Source organism: Arachis hypogaea, chromosome 2 (assembly GCF_003086295.3).
Source record: "Arachis hypogaea cultivar Tifrunner chromosome 2, arahy.Tifrunner.gnm2.J5K5, whole genome shotgun sequence".
Classification (NCBI taxonomy): Eukaryota; Viridiplantae; Streptophyta; class Magnoliopsida; order Fabales; family Fabaceae; genus Arachis; species Arachis hypogaea.
In genome coordinates this window covers 100,289,237-100,316,396 of record NC_092037.1, presented here as the reverse complement: position 1 = coordinate 100,316,396, position 27,160 = coordinate 100,289,237, and the positions used below count along the sequence as shown (strand labels likewise).

At 36.0% G+C, this 27,160-nt stretch overlaps 3 protein-coding genes across 5 annotated transcripts; all 3 read left to right on the top strand.

The window, feature by feature from the left end:
• Positions 1–4,958: 4,958 nt before the first annotated feature.
• Positions 4,959–10,305, top strand: LOC112729759 (putative disease resistance RPP13-like protein 1). Of its 3 annotated transcripts, XM_029293526.2 has the most exons (5): positions 5,073–8,624; positions 8,820–8,905; positions 9,407–9,476; positions 9,573–9,655; positions 9,872–10,305. In XM_029293526.2, exons 1-2 carry the CDS (start codon positions 5,345–5,347, stop codon positions 8,846–8,848), a joined length of 3,309 nt encoding a protein of 1,102 aa, XP_029149359.1. In that variant the 5' UTR covers positions 5,073–5,344; the 3' UTR covers positions 8,849–8,905; positions 9,407–9,476; positions 9,573–9,655; positions 9,872–10,305. The 3 variants fall into 3 exon arrangements, with proteins under 3 accessions (XP_025635698.1, XP_029149359.1, XP_029149360.1); XM_025779913.3 differs by lacking the exon at positions 9,573–9,655 and having other exon boundaries at positions 4,959–8,624; XM_029293527.2 differs by lacking the exon at positions 9,573–9,655 and having other exon boundaries at positions 8,809–8,905.
• A 6,861-nt stretch (positions 10,306–17,166) lies between these two features.
• Positions 17,167–22,629, top strand: LOC112729751 (putative disease resistance protein At3g14460). The gene is made up of 4 exons (XM_025779905.3): positions 17,167–18,085; positions 18,482–20,755; positions 21,131–21,335; positions 21,812–22,629. Exons 1-3 carry the CDS (start codon positions 17,167–17,169, stop codon positions 21,205–21,207), a joined length of 3,270 nt encoding a protein of 1,089 aa, XP_025635690.1. The 3' UTR covers positions 21,208–21,335; positions 21,812–22,629.
• Positions 21,779–26,326, top strand: LOC112757020 (uncharacterized). The gene is made up of 4 exons (XM_072210753.1): positions 21,779–21,913; positions 24,754–25,033; positions 25,283–25,380; positions 25,981–26,326. Exons 1-4 carry the CDS (start codon positions 21,779–21,781, stop codon positions 25,990–25,992), a joined length of 525 nt encoding a protein of 174 aa, XP_072066854.1. The 3' UTR covers positions 25,993–26,326.
• The last annotated feature ends 834 nt before the right edge of the window (positions 26,327–27,160 follow it).

Here is a 27,160-nt window from a genome sequence, read left to right as displayed (position 1 = left end):
GCCGTTGTCGATATGGACGGCGACTTAATGACTTCCTGAATTAGTGATTTGTTGCCGTGGCTTGGTTTGGTACTGGCTAGTTTGGAAAGTAGGTCCGCCCTGGCATTTCGTTCCCTAGGGACGTGTCGTATGGTGACGTGTTCGAACCCTTCTTTCAGTTCGTTTACCTTGGCGAGGTATTGTTGGAGCAGGGGATCTCGCGTCTGGTAATCCCCGTTAATTTGGGAACTGACTACCTGCGAGTCGGTACTTACTTCCAGGACCTTTACTCCGACTTCCTTGGCTAAGGATAGGCCTGCCAGGAGGGCTTCATATTCTGCCTGGTTGTTTGAAACTGGGAACTCGTATCGTACTGATTGTTCGATCGTGACCCCATTTTGACTTTCGAGTATGACTCCGGCGTCTCCATAGGTGACGTTCGATGAGCCGTCGACGTGTAGTTTCCATGATTTGGGGGTGGGATTTCTCAGGGTCATCTCGGCGATGAAATCTGCCATGACTTGTGCTTTGATTGCATTTCGGGGTTCGAACTTGATCTGGAATTGGGACAGTTCGATGGACCATGCTAGCATCCTTCCCGCTAGGTCGGGTTTTTGTAGTACTTGTTTGACCGCTTGGTCTGTTCAGACCGTCACGGGGTGAGCCTGGAAGTATTGTCGCAGTCATCGGGAGGCCGTGAGGAGTGCGAAAGCTAATTTTTCTAGGTGTGAGTAGCGAGTTTCCGCATCTTGCAAGACTTTGCTTATAAAGTATATGGGTTTTTGTTCTTTCTTCTTGTCTTCGCAGATGAGTGCCGCTGCGAGTGCTTCTTCCGATATGGCGAGGTACAAGTAGAGGGTCTCCCCCGTTTGAGGCTTGGCGAGTACTGGCGGTTCTGCTAGGACTTTCTTGAAATGTTGGAATGCTTCCTCGCATTCCGTTTCCCATTTGAAAGGGGCTCCTTTTTTCATCAGTCTGAAGAAGAGGATTGCCTTTTGAGCCGACGCTCCGAGAAAGCGGGATAGCACCGTCAGTCGGCCTGTGAGCTTTTGGATGTCGGTAAGGTTTTTTGGGCTCGTCATCTCAAGGACGGCTCGACACTTCTCCGGGTTTGCTTCAACTCCGCGTTGTGTGATCATAAATCCGAGGAACTTTCCTGCCTCCATTCTGAAGGCAAATTTTGCCGGGTTAAGCCGCATTTGGTGCTTTCATAGGGTGTTCATTATGACCTTGAGGTCGCTGACGAGTAGTTCGCCGGATTCGGTCTTGGCGAGCATGTCGTCTATATAAACTTCTAGTTTGCTTCCTGATAGGCTTTGGAATATCTTGTTGACGAGTCTTTGGTAGATGGCTCCGGCGTTTTTTAGGCCGAAGGGCATCACCGTGTAGCAGTATGTCCCATCTGGGGTGATGAACGCTGTTTTTTCTTCGTCAGGTCGGTGCATCGGAATCTGATTGTAGCCGGAGTATGCGTCCATAAAGCTGAGGTATTGATGGCCTAATGCGGCATCTACTAATCCGTCGATGTTTGGTAGGGGGAAGGCGTCTTTTGGGCAGGCTTTGTTGATGTCCGTGTAATCAACGCACATTCGCCACTTCCCGTTAGATTTCTTTACTAGCACGACATTGGCTAGCCAGGTCGTGTAGGGGAGTACCCTGATGAAGTTGGCTTCGAGTAGGGCTTTAACTTGCCTTTTGACCTCGGCAGCTCGGTCTGGTGACATTTTTCGTCTTCTTTGTGCTACTGGTTTGGCTTTGGGGTCCACGGCTAGCCGGTGGGACATTAGATCGGGGTTTATTCCCGGCATGTCGGCTGGTGTGAATGCGAACAAGTCTCTATTTTGTTTCAGGAGTTGGGAGAGATCTTCTTTAAGATCGTATGGGAGGTTCCTGTTAATGAAGGTGTATTCCTCTTTGGTTGGCCCTATTTGTAGTTTTTCCATGTCGCCTTCTGGCTCTGGCCTGGGTTGGCCATCTTGTCGAGCGTCCAGGTCGGCTAGGATATTCCGGCCGCATCTCGGGATTTCTTTCGTAGAGCTAAGCTGGTGTTGTCGCACTCTGCTGCGACCTCCCGGTCTCCATGGATAGTTCCGATGGAGCCGTCTTTGGTTTTGAACTTCATGAGGAGGTATTTGGTAAAAATGATGGCGGAGAAATCATTGATTGTTTTTCTTCCGAGAATTACGTTGTAGACGGTGGAGTCTTTTAGGACTACGAATTCGGATAGGATTGTCTTCTTCTAGTTACCCGTCCCTATGGTGATGGGGAGGGTGATTGAGCCGTCCGGTTTAAGAAAGTTGTCTCCGAGTGCCCTGACGCCGTTGCGGTGTGTTTGGAGATTGTCGTTATGGAGCCCGAGTTTGTCGAAGGCTCCTCGGAAGAGGATGTTTGAGTCTGCACCGGTATCTACCAGTATCCTTCGTACTAGCCCTGTTCCGATCCTTGTCGAGATGACAAAAGGAGCGTCTTCAGCCGAGGTGCCGTGCTGGCAGTCCTCAGGTAAGAAGGTTATCGTATTGTCGGCCATGGTGGTTGGAGTTTGGTTTCTGACGGCCATCACTTTGAGATCTTTTTTCAGTGTTGATTTTGACTTGGTGGATACGTCTTTGCCTGTGATGACGTTTACTATGATGGTCGGGTCTTCCTCTGGGCTTTCCCTAGGGGGTTGCTTTTGTGTACTTGGGTTACGCCCTTCTCTTTCTGGCGACCTGTCTCTCTCCGCACGTTTTGGCTCTCTGATGATTTTGGCGAACTCTGGGAGCTTGCCGTCTCGTATGGCTTGTTCGAGGGCGTCTTTAAGGTCGAAACAGTCTTGTGTCCTGTGCCCGTAACCTCGGTGGTAGTCGCAGTAAAGGGTTTTATTTTCTCCCGTCCTTTCTTTGAGCTGTCGGGCTCTCGGTATGATGCCTTGATCTGCTATTTGGTGGTATATCTCGGTAATTGGTGCTGTCAGGGGCGTGTAATTGGAGAATTTGCCGATTTTTGGCGGTCGGCTTGTGTTTGTCAGTTTGGGGTGGTCCCTTTGATTTTCTCTGGGTGGTGGGTTATGTCGTGGTGTCGGGTTGCCGTGTTGGGCGTGGTTGTGTTGCCGTTTGTTGGCAACGACGACCTAACTGACCTCTTCGTCATTTATGTAGTCTTTGGCGACGTTTTGGATTTCGTGCATGTTTTTGTGTGACCCCTAGTAAGCTGATGGGGTGTTTAGCTTTAGTGATTCTGGTCGTGAACTGGGCCATGAACTTTCGTGAGATGTTGTGGAAACCAGCTATGGATCCGTTTGGGAGGGCGTTGAACCATTTGATCGCTGGTCCGGCTAAGGTCACCGGGAAGGCCCTGCATCGGACTGCGTCGGCTGCTCCTTCTAGGTTCATCCTGACCTCGAAGGCCGTTAGATGTTCTTAGGGATCTTTAGTTCCGTCGTACTTCATGTCAGTGGGTTTATCGAAGCCCTTGGGGAGTTTTTCTTTCAAGATCCTTTCCGTGAAAGGTGTGGCTCCCATTATCGTGTGATCGTTTCTTGTGTGCTTGGTTTCTCTGTATCACCGATCTTCGTCCGAGTCGTGCCGACGACTCAGATCTCGGGAGGCGCTACGGTTGTGCTTTTTGCTGTATCACCGTTCTGGCGATTTTTCTCGCCCGTGGTCGTGCGATATGCTGCGACCGTCTCTCTTATCGTGTCGCCGATTTGGCGATCTGCCGTGGCGAGATTTTGACCTGGAGGTCGCATGGCTTCCGTGTTCGTTATTGTATCTTTCCTTGGCGGCCAATCTGCCTTCGAGTTCCTGGACCCGGAGGCAGAGGTATTGGATGATTTGTGCCGCTTTGTCTCCCGTTTTCTCAGGGTGTCGCGGTTCTGTGACGATGTGATCGTTTTCCTTATTCTGCGCATGGTGGATGGTACTCGCTATCCTCCCTTGGTTTGTGACTTCCTGGTGTTCTGGGGTTGGATTCTTTGTTCGAGAGTCGTTCTGGCTCGAGGAGGCTTCTTCGAGCACGTCCCCCATTCTGGCTTAGTCGGCGCAAGTTCCCCACAGACGGCGCCAATGTACAAGATGTCTCTGGTACGGGTTGAGAACTTGCGGGTTGAGGCAGGTGCCGGATCACTTGACTGGGGCAATGGGGGGAGGTACCTGCAAAGACACTCCGACGCTCGAGTCAGAATGGATCTGAGAGGTATAAGGTGTGTAGAATGGAATGAATACCTGGCGGGACTTGGGTCCTCTATTTATAGGCGATGGTGAATATCTTATCTTATGTTATTTGGCTAAGATAAGGGAGACGTTTGAATTCGAAAGTTGGTTAGGAGCTCTGGAGGGCCGATTTCGAGACTTCTAGAAGAAAGCGGTGGGTCGGACTCGTGAAGCCGGGTTCGGGTCTAACCTCGGGTCCGAGATCCGTAGCCTGGACCCGTAACATAAGCTATGTGAATTTGTCACTAGACCAAAGCCTTATCAAGTCAATTTCTCTATTATTTGAGTGCACCTTGCAAAAATATCTTTCACTTTATGAATTTAACGAAATCACCACCACACAAAACACAATAAATAATTAAATATATAACACTAAGCAATTCTATAAACTTTGCTTTTTAATATGTAACAACACTCCTTTAAAATTCTTTATAAAAAATAAAGTACTTATCCTAAGTAACTAGAATAATTGTGTGCCAGTTTTTAGTTTATTTTATAGGTTTAGCTAACATGTATCCTAAAGGTATATGATAGATAAACCTTTATATTAGAAGTCAATTTAATATTTTATCTATATTAAACTGTTCTGATATAATATTATTATTTTTCCTGACCAATGAAATGATAAATCTTTGAAATAAGTTGCATATTATTATGTTAAGATTGACAATTACAAAACGAAGCAGAAAAAAAATCACAAATAATATTTTAGGAGGGGCTGAATCGTTGATTCATGATTGAATTGCTTACTGTTATAAAATTTATTAATCCTAAAGCCATGTAGTTAATCTACAAAGAAGTTTTAAAAAGTGAACAAAGGAGAGTGAACAAATTCATGCAGGAAATAAAGCAAAAGCAAACCCACTATAAAGAACCAAAGCCTTGTGGACCCTCAATACATTGATAGAGGCACTGATGACAAACTAGGAAATCAAACACCGAATCGTTGTGAGATTAGTAAAGAAACACACTGTCAAAATAGATTATTGAGAAACACATCATTTTGTCTGAACAAAGTAAGCTCAAGTCAATTTCACTCCCCACACAAACCAAGCACTTCACATAGCTTCTGTTTGAGAAAATCCAGAGACTACATTACACTGCAAAGTGCGAACCCTTTCCATATCCATCGCCTTTCTTTCTTTCTCATCTTCTGCTGCACTTGAGATTCAATCATGGCTGCAAAACTTGATGGTGGAGCTTATCTCACTTCCTTTGTTGATGCCATTTTAGACAAGTTGTCTTTAATACTTGAAGATGACTCTGTCCTTGAAGGAAACTACTCTGCCCAGGAGTTGCTTGGAAGGTTGGAGAAAAGTCTGTATGATGTTGGACCTGTTCTTGATGATGCTGAGCAAAAGCAGTTCACTGACAAGAGAGTCAAGAAGTGGCTTGTTGATCTCCAAGATGCTCTCTATTTTGCTGATGACTTGCTCGATGAGATCTCCACTAAAGCTGCCATCGCCGCCACTCAAAGGGAGCCAGGTAACTCTTCTTCCTGGTCTCGTCTTGTTGATTCATATATTGAAGACAGTGGTGATATGGAAAAAGTAGTTGGCACAGTAGAGTCTGTTGTAGCAAAGAAAAATTATCATCGTCTGAAAGAGTGCGCCAAGGTGGACATGTCGTCATGGAGAACTCCATCCACATCTCTCGTTGTAAGTTCTGACATATTTGGTCGGGACAATGACAAGAAAGAGATAATCAAATTGTTGCTAGATGATGCTTGTCATGCTGAATCACCTGTGACTGCGATCCCCATTGTGGGTATGGGCGGAATAGGAAAAACTACTCTGACTCAACTGGTTTACAGTGATGTCCAAGTGGTGGAAAAATTTGACACTAGAGTGTGGGTATGTGTTGCTGAAAATTCCGACCCTGTTCATATTACAAGGACAATAATAGTGGCACTAGATTCCCGTCCTTGTGGCATGGACAATTTTGATATTCTTCAATCTGATTTGAAGAAAAGGTTGACAGGAAAGACATTCTTAGTTGTTTTGGATGATGTCTGGCATGATCAACGTGGCACATGGGAGGATTTCTTGAAACCTTTTCGGGATGGGAATAAGGGAAGTAAAATTCTCTTAACAACCCGTAGTGAAAAGGTTGCTTCTGTGTTCGCAGCTCCTAATCGACATTATCAACTAAGTTTATTGTCAGACGAATATTGTTGGTCAGTGTTTTTGAAGCATTCATGTATTTCTACTAATTCTAAACAATATGCAACTCTAGAACCAATTGGTAGAAAAATTGTTGCAAAGTGTAAGGGATTACCTTTGGCTGTGAAGACACTTGGAGGTTTATTGCGCAATAAGTATAATGTAGGGGATTGGGAGAATATACTTGAAAGTGAAATTTGGGAACTCCCGGAAGATGAAAATAAGATTGTTCCTGCATTAAGAGTTAGCTATCACTATCTCCCTTCACATTTAAAGCGGTGCTTTGTTTATTGCTCATTGTATCCTGAAGATTATCAATTTCACAAAAATAAATTAACCTTGTTGTGGATGGCTGAAGATCTCTTACAGCCAATTGGAAACAACACATTAGAAAATATTGGTTGTGCATATTTTGATGAATTAGTTGCAAGATCATTTTTTCAACTTTCTAGTGCTGATGATGAGTTATTTGTAATGCACGATCTCATGCATGATCTAGCAACATTCTTTGCTGGAAAATTCTTTTTCAGAGTCGACGAATTTAGCAATCCACACATTGCAGACAGCAAAACCCGTCATTTATCATATAATCGGGGTCGAATCTCCAAATTTCCAGAGGCCTATAATGGAGCAATATATATGAGAACATTACTACCTGTTGATGTTCAATTAAATGATATTGAATGTGATTTTGGGCTACAACAATTAAAGTGTTTAAGAGTCTTGTCATTTCGTCGCTTTGAAATCCTGTCATTGCCTGATTCAATAGGTGAATTGATCCATTTGCGTTATTTGGATCTCTCTTACACACCTATGGTCACACTGCCTGAATCATTGTGTAAATTATACAATCTCCAAACATTGAAGTTGTGGAATTGTGAGAAGCTAGAGATGCTTCCCAGCCGCATGCAAGATCTTGTGAATTTACGCCATCTTGATATCAGGGGAGCTGATAGTTTAAAAGAGATGCCAAAAGGAATGAGTAAGTTAAAGCATCTGAACTTCTTAAGTGGTTATATTGTCAGTGAGCAAGTGGAGAATGGGATAAGAGAACTGGGAGCACTTGACGATCTTCATGGCTCACTTTGCATTTCCAACTTAAAGAATGTGAAAGACAGCCGTGAAGCTTTGGAGGCAAAGATGGGTAACAAGAAGCACGTCATCATTTTAGACTTGAAATGGCTTCGAGAAGACGATGATTATGATGATTCTGATGATGACTTGAAATGGCTTCGAGAAGATGATGACGATGACGATGACAATCAGGATGAGGACCAGGATGAGGACAACGAGGAGGAGGAGGAGGAGGAGGAGGAGGAGGAGGAGGAGGAGGAGGATGAGGATGAGGAGGATGATGACGATGACGATGACGATGTTGAGGATGATTGTGGTGGTGGTGAGACTGTTGATGTTGAAAAAGAGAGAGATATACTTGACAAGTTACAACCTCACCGAAACTTGAAGAAGTTATCAATTTATAGTTACAGGGGTGAAACATTCCCCGATTGGTTAGGCCTTCCTTGCTACTCCAATATCATTAAATTGATTCTGTTTGTCTGTAAGAATTGTGGTCAGGTTCCTTCACTGGGACAGTTACCCTCTCTGCAGCATCTGGTGATATGTGGACTTTATGGGTTGGAGAGAATTGGTGGTGAGTTTTACAACAACGCTGAATCATCTCATCAGGGCACACCCTTCAGATCTCTGGAGACTCTGAAATTTGTTGGAATGGCCCGCTGGCGAGAGTGGCATATTCCTCATGACTTTGATGGATTTCCGAAACTTAAAAGCCTTTCCATAGCCAACTGTCCGGTGTTAAGTGGAGATCTGCCTGCTCACCTTCCGGCTCTGGAGGAATTGGATATACGGGAATGCCCAGAAATGGATTGTTTTGGAGAGGAGTGCCTCCCGCCGAGCTTGACAACTCTTCGGATCTATAAATGCAAGAAACTAGCGAGGTGGATAATATCAAAGGGTTTGCAGAGTCAAGGCCTTACCCATCTTTTCCTTTCCTTTTGGAATGAAGTTAAGGGGTTCCCAGGAGAGGGTTGCCTTCCTGCTTCCCTCAAGTCTCTACAATTGTCGTACTTTTCAAATCTGGAGATGCTAGACTGCAAGGGCCTTCACCATCTCACCTCCCTCCAACAATTAACAATTGAAAAGTGTCCACAGCTGGAGAATATCACACAACCAAACCTGCCTGCTTCCCTGTCAAAACTCCTCATCAAGGGAAAATGTCCATTGGGGAGTAAGCTGGAAGAGATGAACGACCCACGGATTCAATACCAAACAGGTAAGCTCTCGTCTTCCCTAAACTCACTGCACGCCCTCCAATTAAAATGCTAATTCTTCGCACCATACTTTCTCATTCCCTTGTTAATATGTCAAACCAATTTTTTCCCTTAATTTTTAATTTCTCTTTTCATTCTTAGCCATTTATCTGTCCCTTAGCTATGATTTCACTTAAAATTTGTAAGGTTGATTGCAGACTTGTACGATCTGTTTCCTGGATTCTGATTTGCCACCATTTCTGCAACATGCAAGGATTCTGTCTGTTAGTATGTTATGGAGGAGGTGCGTTCGAACTTTTTATGAAATACATTATTCTCTTTGATTTGCAAACTCATACCAATTTTCGAATTACGAAAACAGGACATAGTTTAGCTATGCCATTGATATTCTTTGTTTAATTTTTGCAAACTCTTATGCGTTGCTGATCTGATTTTTTCATCTTCAATCCATATTGATTAAACCAAGGTTCTTGAAGAGAGTAAGACCCACAAATTCAATCCGAAAGCTATGACAAATGCAATTAGGAAGCAAACGGCTTACTTACTTATGTCATCAAATTTCAATTCTTTATTTATATTTTTGTGTCATTTTGGGTACTTCCAAGACAAGTAATAGATTCTGAAGGTGCTCCAATTTTTAATTCAATTTGACAAGTTTTTATTTGTTTTTTCTCCCCGCATACTCTTGCATTGGGTTTTCCTCATTTGACCTCATCAAATTCTATTATGTGTTACTACATGGTTTGTAAGTGCTAAACGAAATGTTGGTTTTCGTTTATAATAGGGAAGAATCAAGAGTCAATATTAATACATGGCTGAGGCAAGTTGAGAATTGGGGTGCACTGATATCAAAGGTAACATAAGGAAATTTTGTGTTGATGTTACTTAATAATGCCTCCTACTTGTTCATTTTTTCCATCTAATTACACTTGTCTCTGTTTGAAATGCAGAGCCTAAAATTGAAAGAAATTCATAGATATGGCAATGCATGCATTCATTGAAAACCAGTGCTAGTTGTAAATGGCCTCCAGATGTATGTTGAATTCATCTATTTTAAATGGATAATTGCAATAGAATTTCTCATCTCTAGTTTAGAAGTCATAACATGCAAAACTTCAGTTCTCTATAGTGCAATAGAATTGCTTGATGCTTTCATCTTTTATAGAACAATGTTCTACTTGATAATCTGGCAGCATTGTGCAGCACTATGCTTCCTCTTATAATACAAATCCATTTTTGTTCTATACAGATTTCTCATTACTCAGACAATGGAAATTCAGTATAATTTCTTTTCTGGAATTGCTATATCTATGACTGGGACTGCCGTTCATTCAAGCTTTATGATCAAACACCTGAGGTTCCCAAGTTTTTTTTTTTTTTCTCTGCATTCCACTGAAAGCCTCTTCCATACAGCACGGCCTACAAAGTTTTCTTTTGTTGAAGGAGGTTTGCTGACTAACTTGATGGAACTTTGTATTAGAGAATGTGAGAAACTAATTAACCCCCTATTCTGGATTATATAGTAAGTCAGGGTGTTAGTTTCTGTTTTAAGCTTCCTGTTTGAGTCTGTTTTGGAATTCTTTCTTTATAGGCTAGTTCCGTCCCATATACAAGGTTCCCCTTTGTATCTTGTGTGTAATCAATGAATGAGGTTATTCAGTTTTATATCATTTCTCTCACAAAGTCTTGAAGCTCTTTCTTTCTACACATATTTTGTTCTACCCCAAGTTAATAATTTTAGGCATTTATCATTCTTAGTCTTTTATGCTGCAATTCATACGCTAATTCTTAGAATTCATAGTAACAGGAGGCCAATTGAAACAGAAGCTTCCAAACCATACCCAAACTTTTTAAGGATGAATTCAGAATGTTAAGACAGAAAATAAATAAATAAAGGATAAGAAAAAGTTGGTTGTCAAATGCACACTTTATTTTTATATGCTGTACACATTTTTTTATTTTAGTCAATTTAAAATTAAGTTTTTTAAATTTCAGAAAAACTGCTGTGTTTCAAGTGTAAGTAAGTAAATAGTAAACTAGGATTAAAAAAAGTATCTATCTATTTTTATTATATAAAACTAGAGTGAGACTTGCGCAATGCGCGGAGAGGTAGATTATTTATACTATATAGTATATTTTAATAAATGTTATATTAAAAATATTTTAGAGAACATATTATAAATAGATTTTGAATTTATTTATTTTTAAAAAAGACATAGGTTATTTATATTAGAGTTATACAAAACTGCATTTTCTTTTTTTTTTTCATTTTTCGATTTGCATTAATGGCTACACTTTGTCTTTTCTTACGGTTTTTTTGTTTGTAAATAATGAAAAAAATAAATGAATGAGAATGAAAAACATATAAAAATGTTATATTAAATTTAAGGAATTTTTGACAATTAGTATAAGAGATTAAGAAATGAAGAGTAGTAAGAGTCTTAATATGTATAAGTTGTAGAATTTGAATATTTGTAACTGAAATTTTTTATAATTATTATTATTATGACACTTTTAATGTATGTTTATTGCATTTAATTAATACTTGATGTTTCGATTGAATAATAATAGATAAGAGTTTTTTGTTTTAATTTTTTTAAAACATTTTACTAAATAGTGATTGGTTGATTTTCATCTAACAATTTTGGGTATTAACTCTTCCGGTCTGTCATTACCACTGCAAATCCTTCTACAACAAAGGGAATAGGACATGGTCAAAGAATGATAATCCATTCTAAGTAAATTGTGGAAGCAATACTGCACATGTTGAATAACAATTTGAAAAAGAGGAACACGTAAATATAGATTGTGGAAGTACTCCACATGTAAAATAACAATTTATAATTTGATGATGAAATATTGCAATCGATAGTATATAGGGAGCAATAATTTTAAATGCACATTAATTTTGGTTTTGAGGATTGGACAAAACCGTTTATAAAAGAGGAATACATAAACTTGTGCTACTTGCAATGAGTTCACAATTAAAATGTTATTATTTATAACAAATAAATAGGACTATTGAAAATGATATTGAACAATGAGAAGAGTAAACGGCAAAGTTGAAAATCTTTAGAAAGATACCTGAGACAAATTTCCTACGTTGACGGCGCCGAATGGTGACGTTGGTCTGAGACCCAGAATCGAGCTCTGGATAACCGTTTACAAAGGAGGAATACATAAACTTGTCCTACTTACAATGAGTTCACAATTAAAATGTGATCATTTATAACAAATAAATAGGGCTATTGAAAATGATATTGAACAATGAGAAGAGTAAACGGCAAAGTTGAAAATCTTTAGGAAGATACCTGAGACAAATTTCCTATGTTGGCAGCGCCGAATGGTGATGTTGGTCTGAGACCCAGAATCGAGCTCTGGTAGGGAAACCGCAAGAGGAGGAATTAAGTTTGCCCTGATTTCTGCAATTTATGCAATGCGGCTCCGCCGGAGATGGACATCGTGATGTACAATTTGTTTTGAGGAAAAAACAATGGTTCATGGGACCGGAAGAGGATGGAGGAAATAAGATGGGACCGGAAGAGGATGGAGGAAATAGGATCTTGGTATGGAGAGGTGCTAAGAGAGTGAGGGTTTGAGAAAGGTAATAAACTCTTTGGTTTTGAGAGCTTTTTGTTAGGGTAAATGTTAATTTGTGTTTTTGTTGTTTTAGAAATAAGGATTGATTTGGAAAAAGTTAATTTGTTGGTTTTTATTGTGTTTTTTAGTTGTTTTTTGTGTTTTTTTTATGTGAAAATAAAAGTTGATTTGGCAAGATTTGAGTGGTGGATTCTAAAATTTTGTCAAGTAAGTGTTGGTGCTAATATGGCGTTAATAGAAGAAGAGAAATAACTTAAAAACAATGTGGGTAAACCTATGTACCTACTTTTATATATTAAGAATAGATAGAGAGATAGATTTGATGCCAAAGTCTTTATAGTTTGTACATTAGATTTAATTTATGTTTGTTCTCCTAATGATGTCACTGCCACCTCATCAATTTTATTTATTTGGCAAAATTTAGAAATCAACCAATCAAATTTTAGTAAAATATTTAAAAAAGAATAAAAATTAAAACCATAACTTCCATGATTAATTAATTTATTACATATTATTATTTCATAGAAATATAAAGCATTAATTAAATATAATAAATATCTACATTAAAAGTATCATAATAAATTTGAAGTTACAAAATATTTAAATTTATACTATTTGACCTACTTATATATCATACATAAAACTCTTACCACTATTACTTTATCACAATTCGTGGTTTACTTGAGAGAAATATTTACATTAACAAATGAAGAGGAGTTTATCTACTTAGAAATGATTCTATTAGTCTATTAGATGATTAGTTGCAAAATAAAAATAGGGCAATTTACATTTTTAAATTGTTTCAACCCCAATTTTACGTAAATACATTGTTTCAAAAATGGATACGTAAATACATTGTTTCACTATTTTATATAAACCGCTACTGCCAGTAGCGGTTTACAATTGCACAGAAACCGCTAGTATCAGTCGCGGATTATGTGTATTTTTGGTTGGTCATAAACCGCTGCTGCCAGCAGCGGTTTATGTAGGTTGGTGTGCGTGCGTAAACCGCTGGTGCCTATAGCGGTTTACGTTTAGTATGTGTCAATGGGCTCCCTATATAAACCATAGAGGGGCCAAATGTAGAAAGGTAGGGTTTTATTCACAAATGGATGGAGAGAATAGTATTAAAAAAATACAATACTCAAAGTATTAAATTATATAAATTAAGACTATTTTTTATTCTCATCTCTTTTACAATTTATAAATAATAAAATAGTTTATTTTTAGCCAAAAGTTCACTAAATCATATATTTTTCTCTTTCACAATCACTTCATTCTCTTTTATTTATATCAACCATACAAGAGATACTAGGAGAGTTTGAAACATGGGTTGTGTTCTTTGCTGCTGATTTACATTTGAGGTTCTAGCTAAACGAATTTTTTTTATTTGTGCAACTTTATTGTTTATGCCAAAAAATAAAAATTATTTGTATTTTATAGTTGATTGATTGGATAAATAATAGTGATAACATCATAATTTTGATGAATAAAATAAAAAATATAAATATGCATGTAATAATTTTTTATTTGTATTTATTATTAATATGAGACTAAATAGCAAATCAAAGAGTGAGTATTGACAGAGTACTAAAATATATAAACTAAGACTAATTTTTTTTATATTCATCCCTTCTAAAACTCATGAATGATAAAATAATTTATTTTTAGTAAAAAATAGTAAATTTCTTCACTAAAAATAGCAAATCAAATAAAAAAATTCACTATTTTTTACTAAAAAAATTATTTTATCATTCATAAGTTTTAGAAGGGATGAAGATAAAAAAAATTATTCTTAGTTTATATATTTTAGTACTCTGTGAATACTCCCTCTTTGATTTGCTATTTAGTTTCATTTTAATAATAAATACAAATAAAAAATTATTACATGCATATTTATATTTTTTATTTTATTCATTAAAATTATGATGTTATCACTATTATTTATCCAATCAATCAACTATAAAATACAAATAATTTTTATTTTTTGGGATAAAACAATAAAGTTGCACAAATAAAAAAAATTCGTTTAGCTAGAACCTCAAATGTAAATCAGCAGCAAAGAACACAACCCATGTTTCAAACTCTCCTAGTATCTCTTGTATGGTTGATATAAATAAAAGAGAATGAAGTGATTGTTAAAGAGAAAAATATATGATTTAGTGAACTTTTGGCTAAAAATAAACTATTTTATTATTTATAAATTGTAAAAGAGATGAGAATAAAAAAATAGTCTTAATTTATATAATTTAATACTTTGAGTATTGTATTTTTTTAATACTATTCTTCCCATCCATTTGTGAATAAAACCCTACCTTTCTACATTTGGCCCCTCCATGGTTTATATAGGGAGCCCATTGACACATACTAGACGTAAACCGCTATAGGCACCAGCGGTTTACGCACGCACACCAACCTACATAAACCGCTGCTGGCAGCAGCGGTTTATGACCAACCAAAAATACACATAATCCGCGACTGATACTAGCGGTTTCTGTGCAATTGTAAACCGCTACTAGCAGTAGCGGTTTATATAAAATAGTGAAACAATGTATTTACGTATCCATTTTTGAAACAATGTATTTACGTAAAATTGGAGTTCAAACAATTTAAAAACGTAAATTATTGTATTTTTAAAACAAATTTATGAAAAAACCACTCTTATTATTTTTACTATTTATATTTTTTTATTATTTTGTAATACTTTACATATAATTATATTTTAAAATCTTTATAATTATATTTATTTCAATATAAATTTAAAAATATAAATATTTTTATTATTTTAAATAAAGTATATATTTAAAAGATTAATAAACCCATTGCACCAGAGTTTTTCCTCCCTAATCATATGAAGTAATCCTCAGCTGTATTATAACAACTGTTTCACATCTAATTTACAACTAACATAGTTATATTTCGATTGTTTGCTGCTCTATCTAAACGAAGTTCACAACAACATTGTCTTACCTTTCTCAACATGGTTTTTGAAAGACTCATATTTCTTTTGCTGTTCTTTTCTATCTGACATTTGCCAATTTTCCTTTCTTGCTTAGAATAAAAACATAGATGATAATAATAATACTAACAAAAAAGTAAATAGTCAAATACAATGTTACTTTTTCATTTTCATATATTTATTATTAAAATGATTATCTTATTGGTCAATATATTGTGGTTATCATAAGCTAATATATATTTTGTTCTTGTTGATGATTCTATTAAACCTTTCAATTACTTGTCTCACACATATCAGTTACTATTTTAGCTTAATTATTGCTAAGGAAAAGTCTAGGGGGCTAGCAATTTTTGTGATTGTTAGCCATCAACTAACCATCAATGATGATTTGATGGTATGAGATTGGTATGAGATTTCATCCAATGGCTCACCTTCCTCTGCTGGTTATATGCTGGCCAAAATTCAATAAAACTGCTGGCCCCCTAGCATTGCTCTTATTGCTAATAAGCAAGTGAAATGTTGGTAATTTTCTATATTTCATTCCTTTTATTGAAATTGCATCTTTAGGGTCTTGCTAACAACTTGTATCTTGATTTTGATAATCTAAGTCATATTTAACCTCAATGTTCAATACAGTATTCTTAATGTAAATTTTGCGATTTCATCTGATTTTTCGCATGTTCTGATTATAAGATGATAAATCCACCATGAACTCATATTGGGGAACTCAGGACATTTTATATGAAGTGAAAAGTGATAAGCTAAGTAGATATCCAAGTAATAAGAAAGGTAAAATCTGTTGGCCTGAATTTTTATCTATAATCAAAGTTAAGATATATTGATTGTAAAGGGCCTTACATAGTGGATGATAAACCTAGTAATGAAATTACGATGAAATTAGTTTTAGATTGAATGTAAATTCAGCTTTCTGTTTGACTGTTTTGGTTCTGCTTTCTGTTTTGCAAGAGTTTTCAATTTTCTATTTACTTGGCCTTCTTAGCTCCTGTTAGGTATTATCTGCTATAAATAGAAACCCTTGATAGAATGTAACAGATTGGTTTCATATTGAAAACATTTGAGGAAATTCAGTATTTTCTTCACTTTCTTCTTTCACAATCATCTTCTTCATCTTCAAATTCAATTAGTCTTCACTTGATTCTGCAGAATTTAACAGTGGACCTCAAATGGTCTGTAGCAACAACAGGAATTGGGCTTCCCAACAAAACCAAAAAGAGATAAATTAATACACAAAATTACCAACATAATATATATACATAATACATAAACACTTTCCTCGAGTAGATTACATAATTAATATTGTGACCATGTCCGTGTGAATGTTATAACATGAAGCTTTTTCTTTTCTTTTCTTTTTATTAGTTCTTTTGAATTGTTTACACTTTACACCATCTTCATGGGTGTCGAGACTTACCAAAAAACATAAAAGAGTAGCGTATAATATAATATATAGGCGTATAACATAAAAGAGACAGATTGAAAAGGAGAGAAAGAAAGAAGAGAGAGTTGACTTTTTCCACTAATTACTAATTAGCTAGACATGCGAGGACTGGGGAATATATTAAATAAATAGAAATAATATTCTGCACATGGAGTAATGTGATTTTGCGATTATGCTATCGGTAATTCGGTATGCCAACTACTATACTGTTTATTTAATTACATGTATATATTTTGTTGAGCTATGTACGTAACTGTTATCACCTAATTTATGCGTCTCATGTTTTCAATTAATTATTATACAATATTCAGCATTGTAACAAATGTCTTAGCACTACATATTATTTAAGACTCGGCAAAGAACGTTGTTAGTTCACTGTTAACCTTAAACACTTGAGATCCTTTGTGCTTGAGAAGTTCATCTACATTTAGCAATCTAGCTCCAACAATTTTCCTCGTTACCATACAATCCTTCTTTCTTTCTCTCTTTGTTGTGATCGCATCATCTCCTGAATTTGAGATTGATCATGGCTGCAAAACTTGTGGGTGGAGCCTATCTCTCTTCCTTTGTTGATACTGTTTTGAACAAGCTGTCTTCAATCGATGTCAACGCAACCCCAACAGCAAGGAAGTTAGCTGACAAGAGGTTGCTTCAAAAGCTGAGAAAGAGTCTCCGTGCCACTCGACCTGTGCTTGACGATGCTGAGCAGAAGCAGATCAGAGACCAAGAAGTGAAGAAGTGGCTTGTTGATCTCCAAGATGCTCTTTATATGGCTGATGATTTGCTCGATGAACTCTCCGCTAAAGCTGCCACTCCCACTCAAAGGGATCCAGGTAACTCTTCTTCCTGGTCTCACTATGTTGATTCAATTTTGGAAGATGGTGATGACGATGAGATGGGGGTAGTAACTAGGATGCAAGACATAGTTGACAAATTAGAGTCTATTGTTGAAGAGAAAGATGATCTTGATCTGAAACAAGGGGTTGCCAAAGATTTGGAGGACATGTCATGGAGAATTCAATCATCTCTGATTGAAAGTTCTGATATATATGGCAGGAACGGTGACAAGGAAGCCATCATAAAATTGTTGTTTGAGGAAACCTGTGATGATAAATTGTCTGTGATCTCTATAGAAGGTATAGGTGGAATTGGAAAGACTACTTTGGCTCAGTTAGTTTACAATGATGCCAGAGTGAAGGAGAAGTTTGCCATTAAAGCATGGGTGTGTGTAGCTACTAGATTTGATCCTATTAGTGATTCGAAGGCTATGATAGAGGAAATAACGTCTTCCCCATGTGACATGGTTAACTTGAATTCACTTCAAACTCAATTGAAGGAAAAGTTAAATGAGAAGACATTCTTAGTTGTTTTAGATGATGTTTGGGATAATCAGCAAAATTTGTGGGACAATTTTCTGAAACCTTTTTTGAGTGGGAATAAGGGAAGTAAAATCCTTTTAACTACTCGCAATAAAAATGTTGATTCTGTAGTGTCATCTACGAATTTACATTACAAATTAGATATATTGTCTCACAATGATTGCTGGTCAATATTTTTGAAACATTCATCTCTTTCTACTAACTCTAGACAATATGTAATCTTAGAAAAAATCGGTAAAAAAATTGTTGAAAAATGCAAGGGATTACCTTTGGCTGTAAAGACACTTGGATGTTTATTGCGTAATAAGGATAGTGAAGAAGATTGGGAGAATATACTAGAAAGTGAAATTTGAGAGTTTTCAGAAGATGAGAGTAAAATTGTTCCTGCATTAAGAGTTAGTTATCACTATCTTCCTTCACATTTAAAGCGGTGTTTTGTTTATTGCTCATTATATCCCGAAGATTATCAATTTGACAAAGAGGAATTAATCTTGTTGTGGATGGCTGAGGATTTCGTACAACCAATAGAAAATTGCACATTAGAAAATATTGGTCGTGCATATTTTGATGAATTAGTTGCAAGGTCATTTTTTCAGCCTTCTAGTAAAGATGTTGGCTTATTTGTAATGCATGATCTCATGCATGATTTAGCAACATTCTTTGCTGGAAAATTCTATTTCAAATTAAGAGAATTTGAAGACTCACAAAAGATTTGCAGCAAAACTCGTCATTTGTCATATACTGCAAATCCTGATGATCGAATCTTAAAGCTTGGAGAGGCCTATAAGGGAGCAACACATATGAGAACATTTCTAGATGTTCATTTGTTTCATCGTTATGGATCAATTAATTTAGAAAGCGACTCTTGGCTCTTACAATTACATTTGAGGTGTTTAAGAGTTTTGTCATTTAAATATTTTTCTATTGAATCATTGCCTGACTCAATAGAGAAATTAATCCATTTGCATTATTTGAATCTCTCACACACACCTATTGTGAGATTGTCCGAGTCCTTGTGTAAATTATACAATCTCCAAACGTTGAAATTGTGTTATTGTAAGAAACTAGAAATGCTTCCTAGCCGTATGAAAGATCTTGTGAGCCTGCGACATCTTGACATAAAAGGAGCTGATTCTTTAAAAGAGATGCCGAAAGGAATGAGTAAGTTAAATCATCTGAACTTCTTAAGTGGTTATGTTGTCGGAAAGCATGAGGAGAACGGGATAAGGGAATTGGGAGCACTTGGCAATCTTCATGGCTCACTTTGCATTTCCAACTTGGAGAATGTCAGCAACAGCCGTGAAGTTTTGGAGGCAAAGATGGGTAACAAGAAGCACATCAACATTTTAGAATTGAAATGGCTTCCCGATGGTGATATTGTGGATGTTGAAACTGAAAGAGATATACTTGACAAGTTACAACCTCATAGAAACTTGAAAGGGTTATCAATTGTGGGTTTCAGGGGTGAAATATTCCCAGATTGGTTAGGCTTAGGCCTTTCTTGCTACTCCAATATGACCAAATTGGTTCTGAGTTCTTGTAAGAATTGCTGTCAGGTTCCTTCACTGGGACAGTTACCCTCTCTGCAGCATCTAGAGTTTTTTGAAATTGATGGGTTGGAGAGAGTTGGTTGTGAGTTTTACAAAAACAATGAATCATTTCAGCAGGATACACCCTTCAAAGCTCTTCAAAGTCTGAAATTTAAGAGGATGCGTGGTTGGCGGAAGTGGCATATTCCTGATGAGATTGATGTATTTCCGAAACTTAAAAGCCTTTCAATACGCGACTGTCCGGTGTTGAGTGGAGATCTGTCACCCCACCTTCCGGCTCTGGAGCAACTCACCATTTGGAATTGCGAAGAGCTTGCATGTTCACTGCCGAGAGCTCCCAAGCTTCACCAATTAACTGTAAAGGGTTCTGGGTTTTATCTGAGTCAGGAGAAGGGAGTACTAATTTCAGAAACCCAGCTGGCGAAGTCTGTATTGGAGTGGCTACCCCACATCCAATCGCCTCGCCTCCAACATTTGGAAATCAAGAAGTGTTGGTCAGCAATATCAATTTCAGGAGATTATTTGCCCGATTCACTACAGATTCTGAGAATACAAGATTGTTCAAAATTAACAATCTCAGAGCCACTGCAACATAAGTCGCTAAAGGAGATACACGTGAGCCGGTGTGATTCACTGACGTTGTTTGCATTGGGATCCCTTCCAAACCTCGAGGCACTCTTTATCTCAAAATGCCACCGTTTAATATCCATGCCGGGGCTAGGCTTTGCTGACCTAGAGAAACTTGTAATAGCGGCTTGCCCAGAAATGGATTGTTTCGGAGAGGAGTGCCTCCCGCCGAAATTGACAACTCTTCATATCGCTGGCTGTGAGAAACTAGAGAGGTGGATAACATCAAAGGGTTTGCACAGTGAAGGCCTTACCGATCTTACCCTTGGTCAATGGAATGAAGTTAAGTCCTTCCCCAAAGAGGGTTGCCTTCCTGTTTCCCTCCAGTCTCTACAATTGCTGTTCTTTCCAAATCTGGAGACGCTAGACTGCAAGGGGCTTCGTCATCTCACCTCCCTCCAAGAATTAAGTATTACTGGCTGTTCAAAGCTGGAGAATATTACAGAAGAAAGAGCGCCTGCCTCCATAGCAAAATTTGTCATCGGGAAAGAATGTCCTTTGAGCTGTAAGCTGGAAGAAATGAACGACCCACGGATTCAATTACAAAGTTCCTTCATTGGTAACATCAAATTTCAATTCTTTACTTTTTTTTTTTCTTCTTCTGTCATTTTGGGCACTTACCAGACGAGTCATAGATTTAGAAGGTCCTCCATTTTTAAATTCAGTTTGATAATGTTCTATGTTTTTCCCCATATTCTTGCATTGAGTCTCCCTCGTTTGACCTCATTGAATTCTTTTTTATGTATTGCTGATCTAACTTTTATTATCTTCAATCCAAGTTGATCTGTCTAACGTTCTTGCAATCTTTTTTTTTGTTTGGTCCGGAGGGGGTTATGAAAAAAAAAAACTTTATGTTAGTATCCCATTATGCTTCAATATCTACAATCTCTAATATACTCATGGGGTCTCACATGTTGGTTTCTATTTATAATAGGAAGTCTGATCCGTCAAGCTTATAGACAGATGACTGAGGATCGGAGGAAACGTGAGAATTGGAGTGAACTGGAATAAGTTTTAGCATTTGTTCAGGTTTATAAGAACATTTAGAGCAACTTGCTATACCAGTGAATCTCTCTAGAACCACCGACTATTTCAACTACAGAATTTGCTTCTCCTGTAAAGGAAGCAGATAATTAAAGGTAAATAGCAGAAGTATAATTGTCTTTTTGAGTTGATGTTATGTATTTATTGGAATTTTTCTATAACGTCTCCTACTTTTTCCTTGTCTTTGTCTGAAATGCAAAGTTTAATGTGCAAGAAATTTATAGAGAGATATGGTAATGAGAGCATTCGTGAAAACCAGTGCAAAGATGCTTTTTTTTCAAGCATCTTGTGAGTGCTTGGCACAGCACATACTTCATCCATTTTAGATGGGTAACTGCAATAGAATTTCTCATCTCTAGTTTTGGAGATATAAATGCAAAAGTTCAGTTCCCACACCCTAGTGAAGAAGTTAAATTGACTAAATATACGTATATAAACACAATTCTAGCTCCATTGGTTGGTTGATGTCTTTTTCATGAAACTTCGGTTCTTTTTCTAATTTATCAGCATTTAACATCAGTATCTCATTATGATTCTTATGGCAAAACTTGTCAAATTTTGTTCTATACAGGTTTCTCATTATCCAGACCCTGAAATTCAATATGGTTTTTTTCTCAGAATTGCTGAATCTATGAACTGCCCTTCATTCAAGTTTCATGATCAACCATCTCTGGTTCCCACTTTGCAATTGTTCCCTTGAAAGCTAAACTGATATGGGGAGCTCAACATAATATGAAGACAGTGTTTCTCAACCCAAGGTGGAAAAGGAAGGCTGAGGCGTCAAGGTTGCTTATAGCTGACTGCTTACTATAAGCAAATAGAAGAAACTTGACTATGAAAGCAAGAGAAATGAGGAGCTCTTGCATTGAGTGAAATTAGCAGCAAGAGGTTAATGGCTGAGAATTCCAGTGAGAAGTGGTTAATGGCACACAATCCATTCTTAGACAATAGATCAAAACATTTTAAATATCAGATTCTTTTTTATTTTATTTTTTTGTGAGAGGGATAAAATCATTAAGAATAAATTGTTTTTGTCTCACATTCCCTTAACTATATCATCAAATGGTATATTTGCTCACAAAACCTGTGTCAAATTGTCTTTGTGAAGTTGAGTCCAAACACAGTTTTCCCAATGAATACTCTGAGTATGAGGGGGGAATGTTAGGAATAATAATTTGTTTGTAACCCCCAATTCTGTATTAGATAGTATGTTAAAGTGTTAGTTTCTGTTTTAAGCTTCCTGTTTGATTCCATTTTGGATATCTTTCTATATAGGCTAGTTCCCTCACATACACAAGGTTCTCCCTTTGTGTCTTGTTCATATCATCTCTCTCAGTCTTGAAAACTCTCTTTTTAAATCAAAGTTAGTTCCCTCTTCGCACTTGACAGCAACTAACTCTAAATCAAAGTTTGATGGCACCAAAAGTTAGTTAGGGTAACCCTTTGGGAGTATATATATATTGTGGTTCTCTAGTTTGCAATTTTTAGTCATTTACTAGATTCTCACTCTGTACATTTACTCATTTACTCGTTGCTTTGTTTTGGAAGGACGTTAAATTCATGTATGTGGAGCCAAGGTGTCACAAACAATTCAAAAAAAAAAGGTAGCTGGAATATCATTATAATTGCTTTTACTAAAGTTTTATGTAGAGAAGACAAGAGCTCTCAATGTTTTATTATTTATTGAATTATTATTTTATTCGTAAATGGTTTTAGTTTTTATTAAACAATAAAAAAATATGTGAACGAAATCATCCAACAAGTAAAGTAGATTCGCATTATTAACTTTCTACCTCGAAGAGCAGTTGTCCTTGGTTAATAAAATTTGTCTAGAACTTTTACATTTTTAGTTTGTTTTTAATATGTAACAAAACTCCCTTAAAAATATTTTTTTGAAAAATTAAAGTACTTATCCTAAGTAACAAATAATCATCACTTAGCACATTTTTAGTTTATTTTATAAGTCAAATCATTAATATTTTATCTATTTTAACTAGATTTACACCCATACAATATACGAAAAACTAATGTTGTAAACTTTTTGTATAAATTTTTTAGATAATTAAAATGATAATAAAAATTGTTTTGAATTTTATTGTTAGTTATAAAACAATCAATATAGCTCTTAAAATAAATATAGTAAATTTTATAATATAATACAATGATAATGATATAATGGAAACTAATTTGATCAAATCTAATACCCAATATATATTGAAGTATTTGTCTAGATAGTATTTTTTACTCTTGAAACAAATGTATTATTAATAACTTTTATATTATAAATGTATAATAAAATCTACTTTTGTCAATGACAATTTATAAGTGTATATATATTAAAGTAATTTTTTTAATATTATTAAATATCAATTGACTTTACAACTTATCATTTTTTAAAAAAAATTCAAAGATCTATAAAAATAAATTAATAAACCGATCATTTTATCTATAATGTAAAATATATAAGAATGGAATAATATTGTAATAATAAGAAATAATGATAAATGGACACTATGACGGTTTTTTTAGGAAATGTCCTAATAATGATATTAAATTTATTATTAATTAAAAGATAATGTTAGTAAAGGTATTAAATGAGGAAGAATAGTAAAAGAAAAAAATTTAAAATTCTATAAAAATTATCACTTGGCAAAAGAATTTATATAATAATAAAATAAGATATAAGAGATGTTATTTTTTAATTGTAAAAAAACATGTATATCAACTTTTAAAAAGATAAAATAGATAAATTGTGTATTCAAAACCTAATATAATAAAAACTATATATGCTACCATCTAAGGTACTCAAAACTAAAACCTAGAATTTGTTAAATGAAATATTTAATGTAATTGTTTACTTTAAATTCATTCCATTTGTAATTTTAAATAAATAGTATGACTGAAGATGGTGAAAGATTATTTTCTATTTTTTATTATCACATGGACTTGTTGGTTTGTACTCTTAGAATAAAAGAATATATAAAGGTAAATTATATGGTAAAAATGTAAGTTTACATATCTTTCCTTTAATAGTATGAAAGAGAGATTAATAAAGATAGGACCCATATTTTAAATAATAATAAAATAATAAAAAATAATTATAAAAGGAATTATATTCTTTCTCTATACCACTCCAATCTATACAATAGAATGCCCCATATATAAAAAAAGAGGCCACTCAGATAAAGACGCATAAAACGTCTTTTTTTAAATATGTTTTCATTAGGGGTGTTCAAAACCGAACCAGACCGAACAAAACCGGTCAACCGAACCGAAAAAATCGAGAACCGAATAAATCGAAAACCGAAAAAACCGAAAAAATTATATTTTGCTGTTTTTATGTGGTTCGGTTCGGTTTTCGGTTTTGATACTAAAAACCTTAACCGAACCGAACCGAATCGGTCAACCAAAAACCATAAAAAACCATTCGCCCCCCACCCCCAAACGGCCCAAGCCCAACCCATCAGATAACCCTAAACCACTAACTCACTAACTCCTATTCTCCTACCCTAGCGCAGCCAAGAAACCTCATTACCCCAACCCTTCCCAGCCCCCTCCCAGCAGCGCCTCCTAGCCCCGCCTCCCAGCCCCTCCCACTCCCAGTCCCGCGAACAAGCGCCTCCCAGTCCCGCGAACCAGTGCCTCGCAGCAACGCCTCCCAGCCGCGCCTCGCAGCAATGCCTCCCAGCAGCGTCGGACCAGCCACCCAGTAGCGCCGGACCAGCCCCTTCCAGCATGCAGCACCTCCCAACACCGAACACCAGATATGGAGGATCCAACTCATCCAAGTCAAGTATTAATTTGAATTATTTTTGTTTCATGTTCAGTGAATTTTCGTTTGAATTTCTGGTCATTGTTAAATAATTTTATTTTGTTTGAATTTATGCTTTTGTTTGAATAATTTCTGTTCTTTGTTCAGTGTAATTTTGTTTGAATTTATGCTTTTCTTTGAATAATTTTTGTTCTATGTTCAGTGTATTTTTGTTTGAATTTCTGGTAATTTTACATGTTTTCATCTTCAAATTATATTAAACTTGCATAGGGCAGCACAACAGACAGCACCCACGATCAACACAGCACCTTGCCACTTCCACCCAGCAGCCGATTCAAGTGAATATGGAGCCCGAGCCATTTATTCAGGTAATGTTTAGCTGTTTACCATTCTTGTTCAGTTTAGTGTTATCAGTTTATTGTTAAGGTTTTGTTCAGTTTATTCTTGATAATTTGTTATTGCTGGAATGCTGGATAATGGTTATTGATTTATTGTTCAGTTTATGTTGGTAATTTGGTCTTGCTTGTTATTGATTTCTTGTTCAGTTTAGGGTTATCAGTTTATTGTTCAGGTTTTGTTCACTTTATTCTTGATAATTTGGTATTGCTGGAATGCTGGTTAATGGTTTATTGTTCAGTTTATGTTGGTAATTTGGTCTTGCTTGTTATTGATTTCTTGTTCAGCTTAGGTTATCAGTTTATTATTCAGGTTTTGTTCACTTTATTCTTGATCATTGCTGTTTATTGATTTATTGCTGACTTGGTAATTTGGTACTGTTGTTGCCTTGTTGGTTATTGATTCATTGTTGTGACTTGGTTAATTTGGTTAAGAGAACTTCTAGGCAGTGATGAACATTATTGTTATAGGCAATTTTTGGTAGTGATACATTGTTGCGCTATCTATAATGATGAACATTATGACTTGTTTAACTTTCATTTATGTTTTCTGCCTTTATTTTGCATGTGCAGGTTTGGGGCTGATGTGATGGAAGTAGTTGCATCTTGGACAAAAGCCTTGTGCGTTGACATCTCTCAAGGCGGCATACCAAATCATGTTGATGATGTCAAAGCTGAAGCTAGTGACTTAGGAAATAAAGTTTTATCTAATTGGAGTGTACTTCACATTAGGACAGGCAATGGTTTCCTTCTCCAAGAATTAGCTAAACAGGGTATGGTATTTCTTGTGATGTTCTGCACTTTTAGTAATATATGCTGTATAATTCTTTTATATAAAAAAAGAGAAAAGAAAGACTTTGTAAAAGTTAGCAAATTTCTGAATTACTATTTATTATAACAAAATGTGTATTGTTGGAAATCGGAAGGCATGTGAATCTTGTGCCATATAAATTTGTTCATACACAAATATATTTAATTGCTAATTAAATGAAAAGATATATTCAAGTAAACAAAGAAAGTTGCTACATAAAGGTGGCATGGAAATGTATATACTAATACTATTATATGCTTTTTTGGAGGGAAGGTACACTTATAAGATATATTACTCTTGCTACCTTTCCAAGTTCTCTGATTTGACTGGCACGGATTATAGTGAAAGGGCCATCAGCCTTGCTCAAAGCGTTGCTAATCGTGATGTATTTTTTTTAATTGATTGAAAAAACCGAATAAACCGAACCAAACCAAACCGATTTTAATTGGTTTGGTTTGGTTCGGATGGCTTCGATAAAAAAACCGAACCAAACCGAACCGCAATTTAATTACCCGATCGGATCGGATGACTTTTTCTTCAAAAACCGAACCAAACCGCACCGCGAACACCCCTAGTTTTCATGTTGTGTTTTAATTGATTTCTGTATAATTTATTCGGTGTTCCTCATCACATATTATTAAATTTTTCAAAAGATTTTCTTTCCAAAAATAATAAAAAATATTTAATTTGGACTAAAACAAAAAAGTAATAGATTAATTATTAGATTTTTTTAAAAGATTATTTACATAAAAAAATATATCACATTCATCAAAATATATATATATATATATATATATATATATATATATATATATAAAACAAGCTCTTAAATTTTTTATAAATAAAAAAATAATTAATTTTTATTCGTATAATATATAAAATAATTACTATATTATTATTATATTATAGATTAAAATTTACTAATTTGAATTTTGTTTTTAT

Coding starts and splice junctions, on each gene's coding strand:
- LOC112757020 (XM_072210753.1), top strand. CDS start 21,779: ATGGCAAAACTTGTCAAATTTTGTTCTATACAGGTTTCTCATTATCCA. Junction 21,914..24,753: donor TTCATGATCAACCATCTCTG/GTTCCCACTTTG, acceptor CTCCTACCCTAG/CGCAGCCAAGAAACCTCATT. Junction 25,034..25,282: donor ATCCAACTCATCCAAGTCAA/GTATTAATTTGA, acceptor AAACTTGCATAG/GGCAGCACAACAGACAGCAC.
- LOC112729751 (XM_025779905.3), top strand. CDS start 17,167: ATGGCTGCAAAACTTGTGGGTGGAGCCTATCTCTCTTCCTTTGTTGAT. Junction 18,086..18,481: donor TTTGAGTGGGAATAAGGGAA/GTAAAATCCTTT, acceptor TATATCCCGAAG/ATTATCAATTTGACAAAGAG. Junction 20,756..21,130: donor ATTACAAAGTTCCTTCATTG/GTAACATCAAAT, acceptor TATTTATAATAG/GAAGTCTGATCCGTCAAGCT.
- LOC112729759 (XM_025779913.3), top strand. CDS start 5,345: ATGGCTGCAAAACTTGATGGTGGAGCTTATCTCACTTCCTTTGTTGAT. Junction 8,625..8,819: donor ACGGATTCAATACCAAACAG/GTAAGCTCTCGT, acceptor GGTTGATTGCAG/ACTTGTACGATCTGTTTCCT.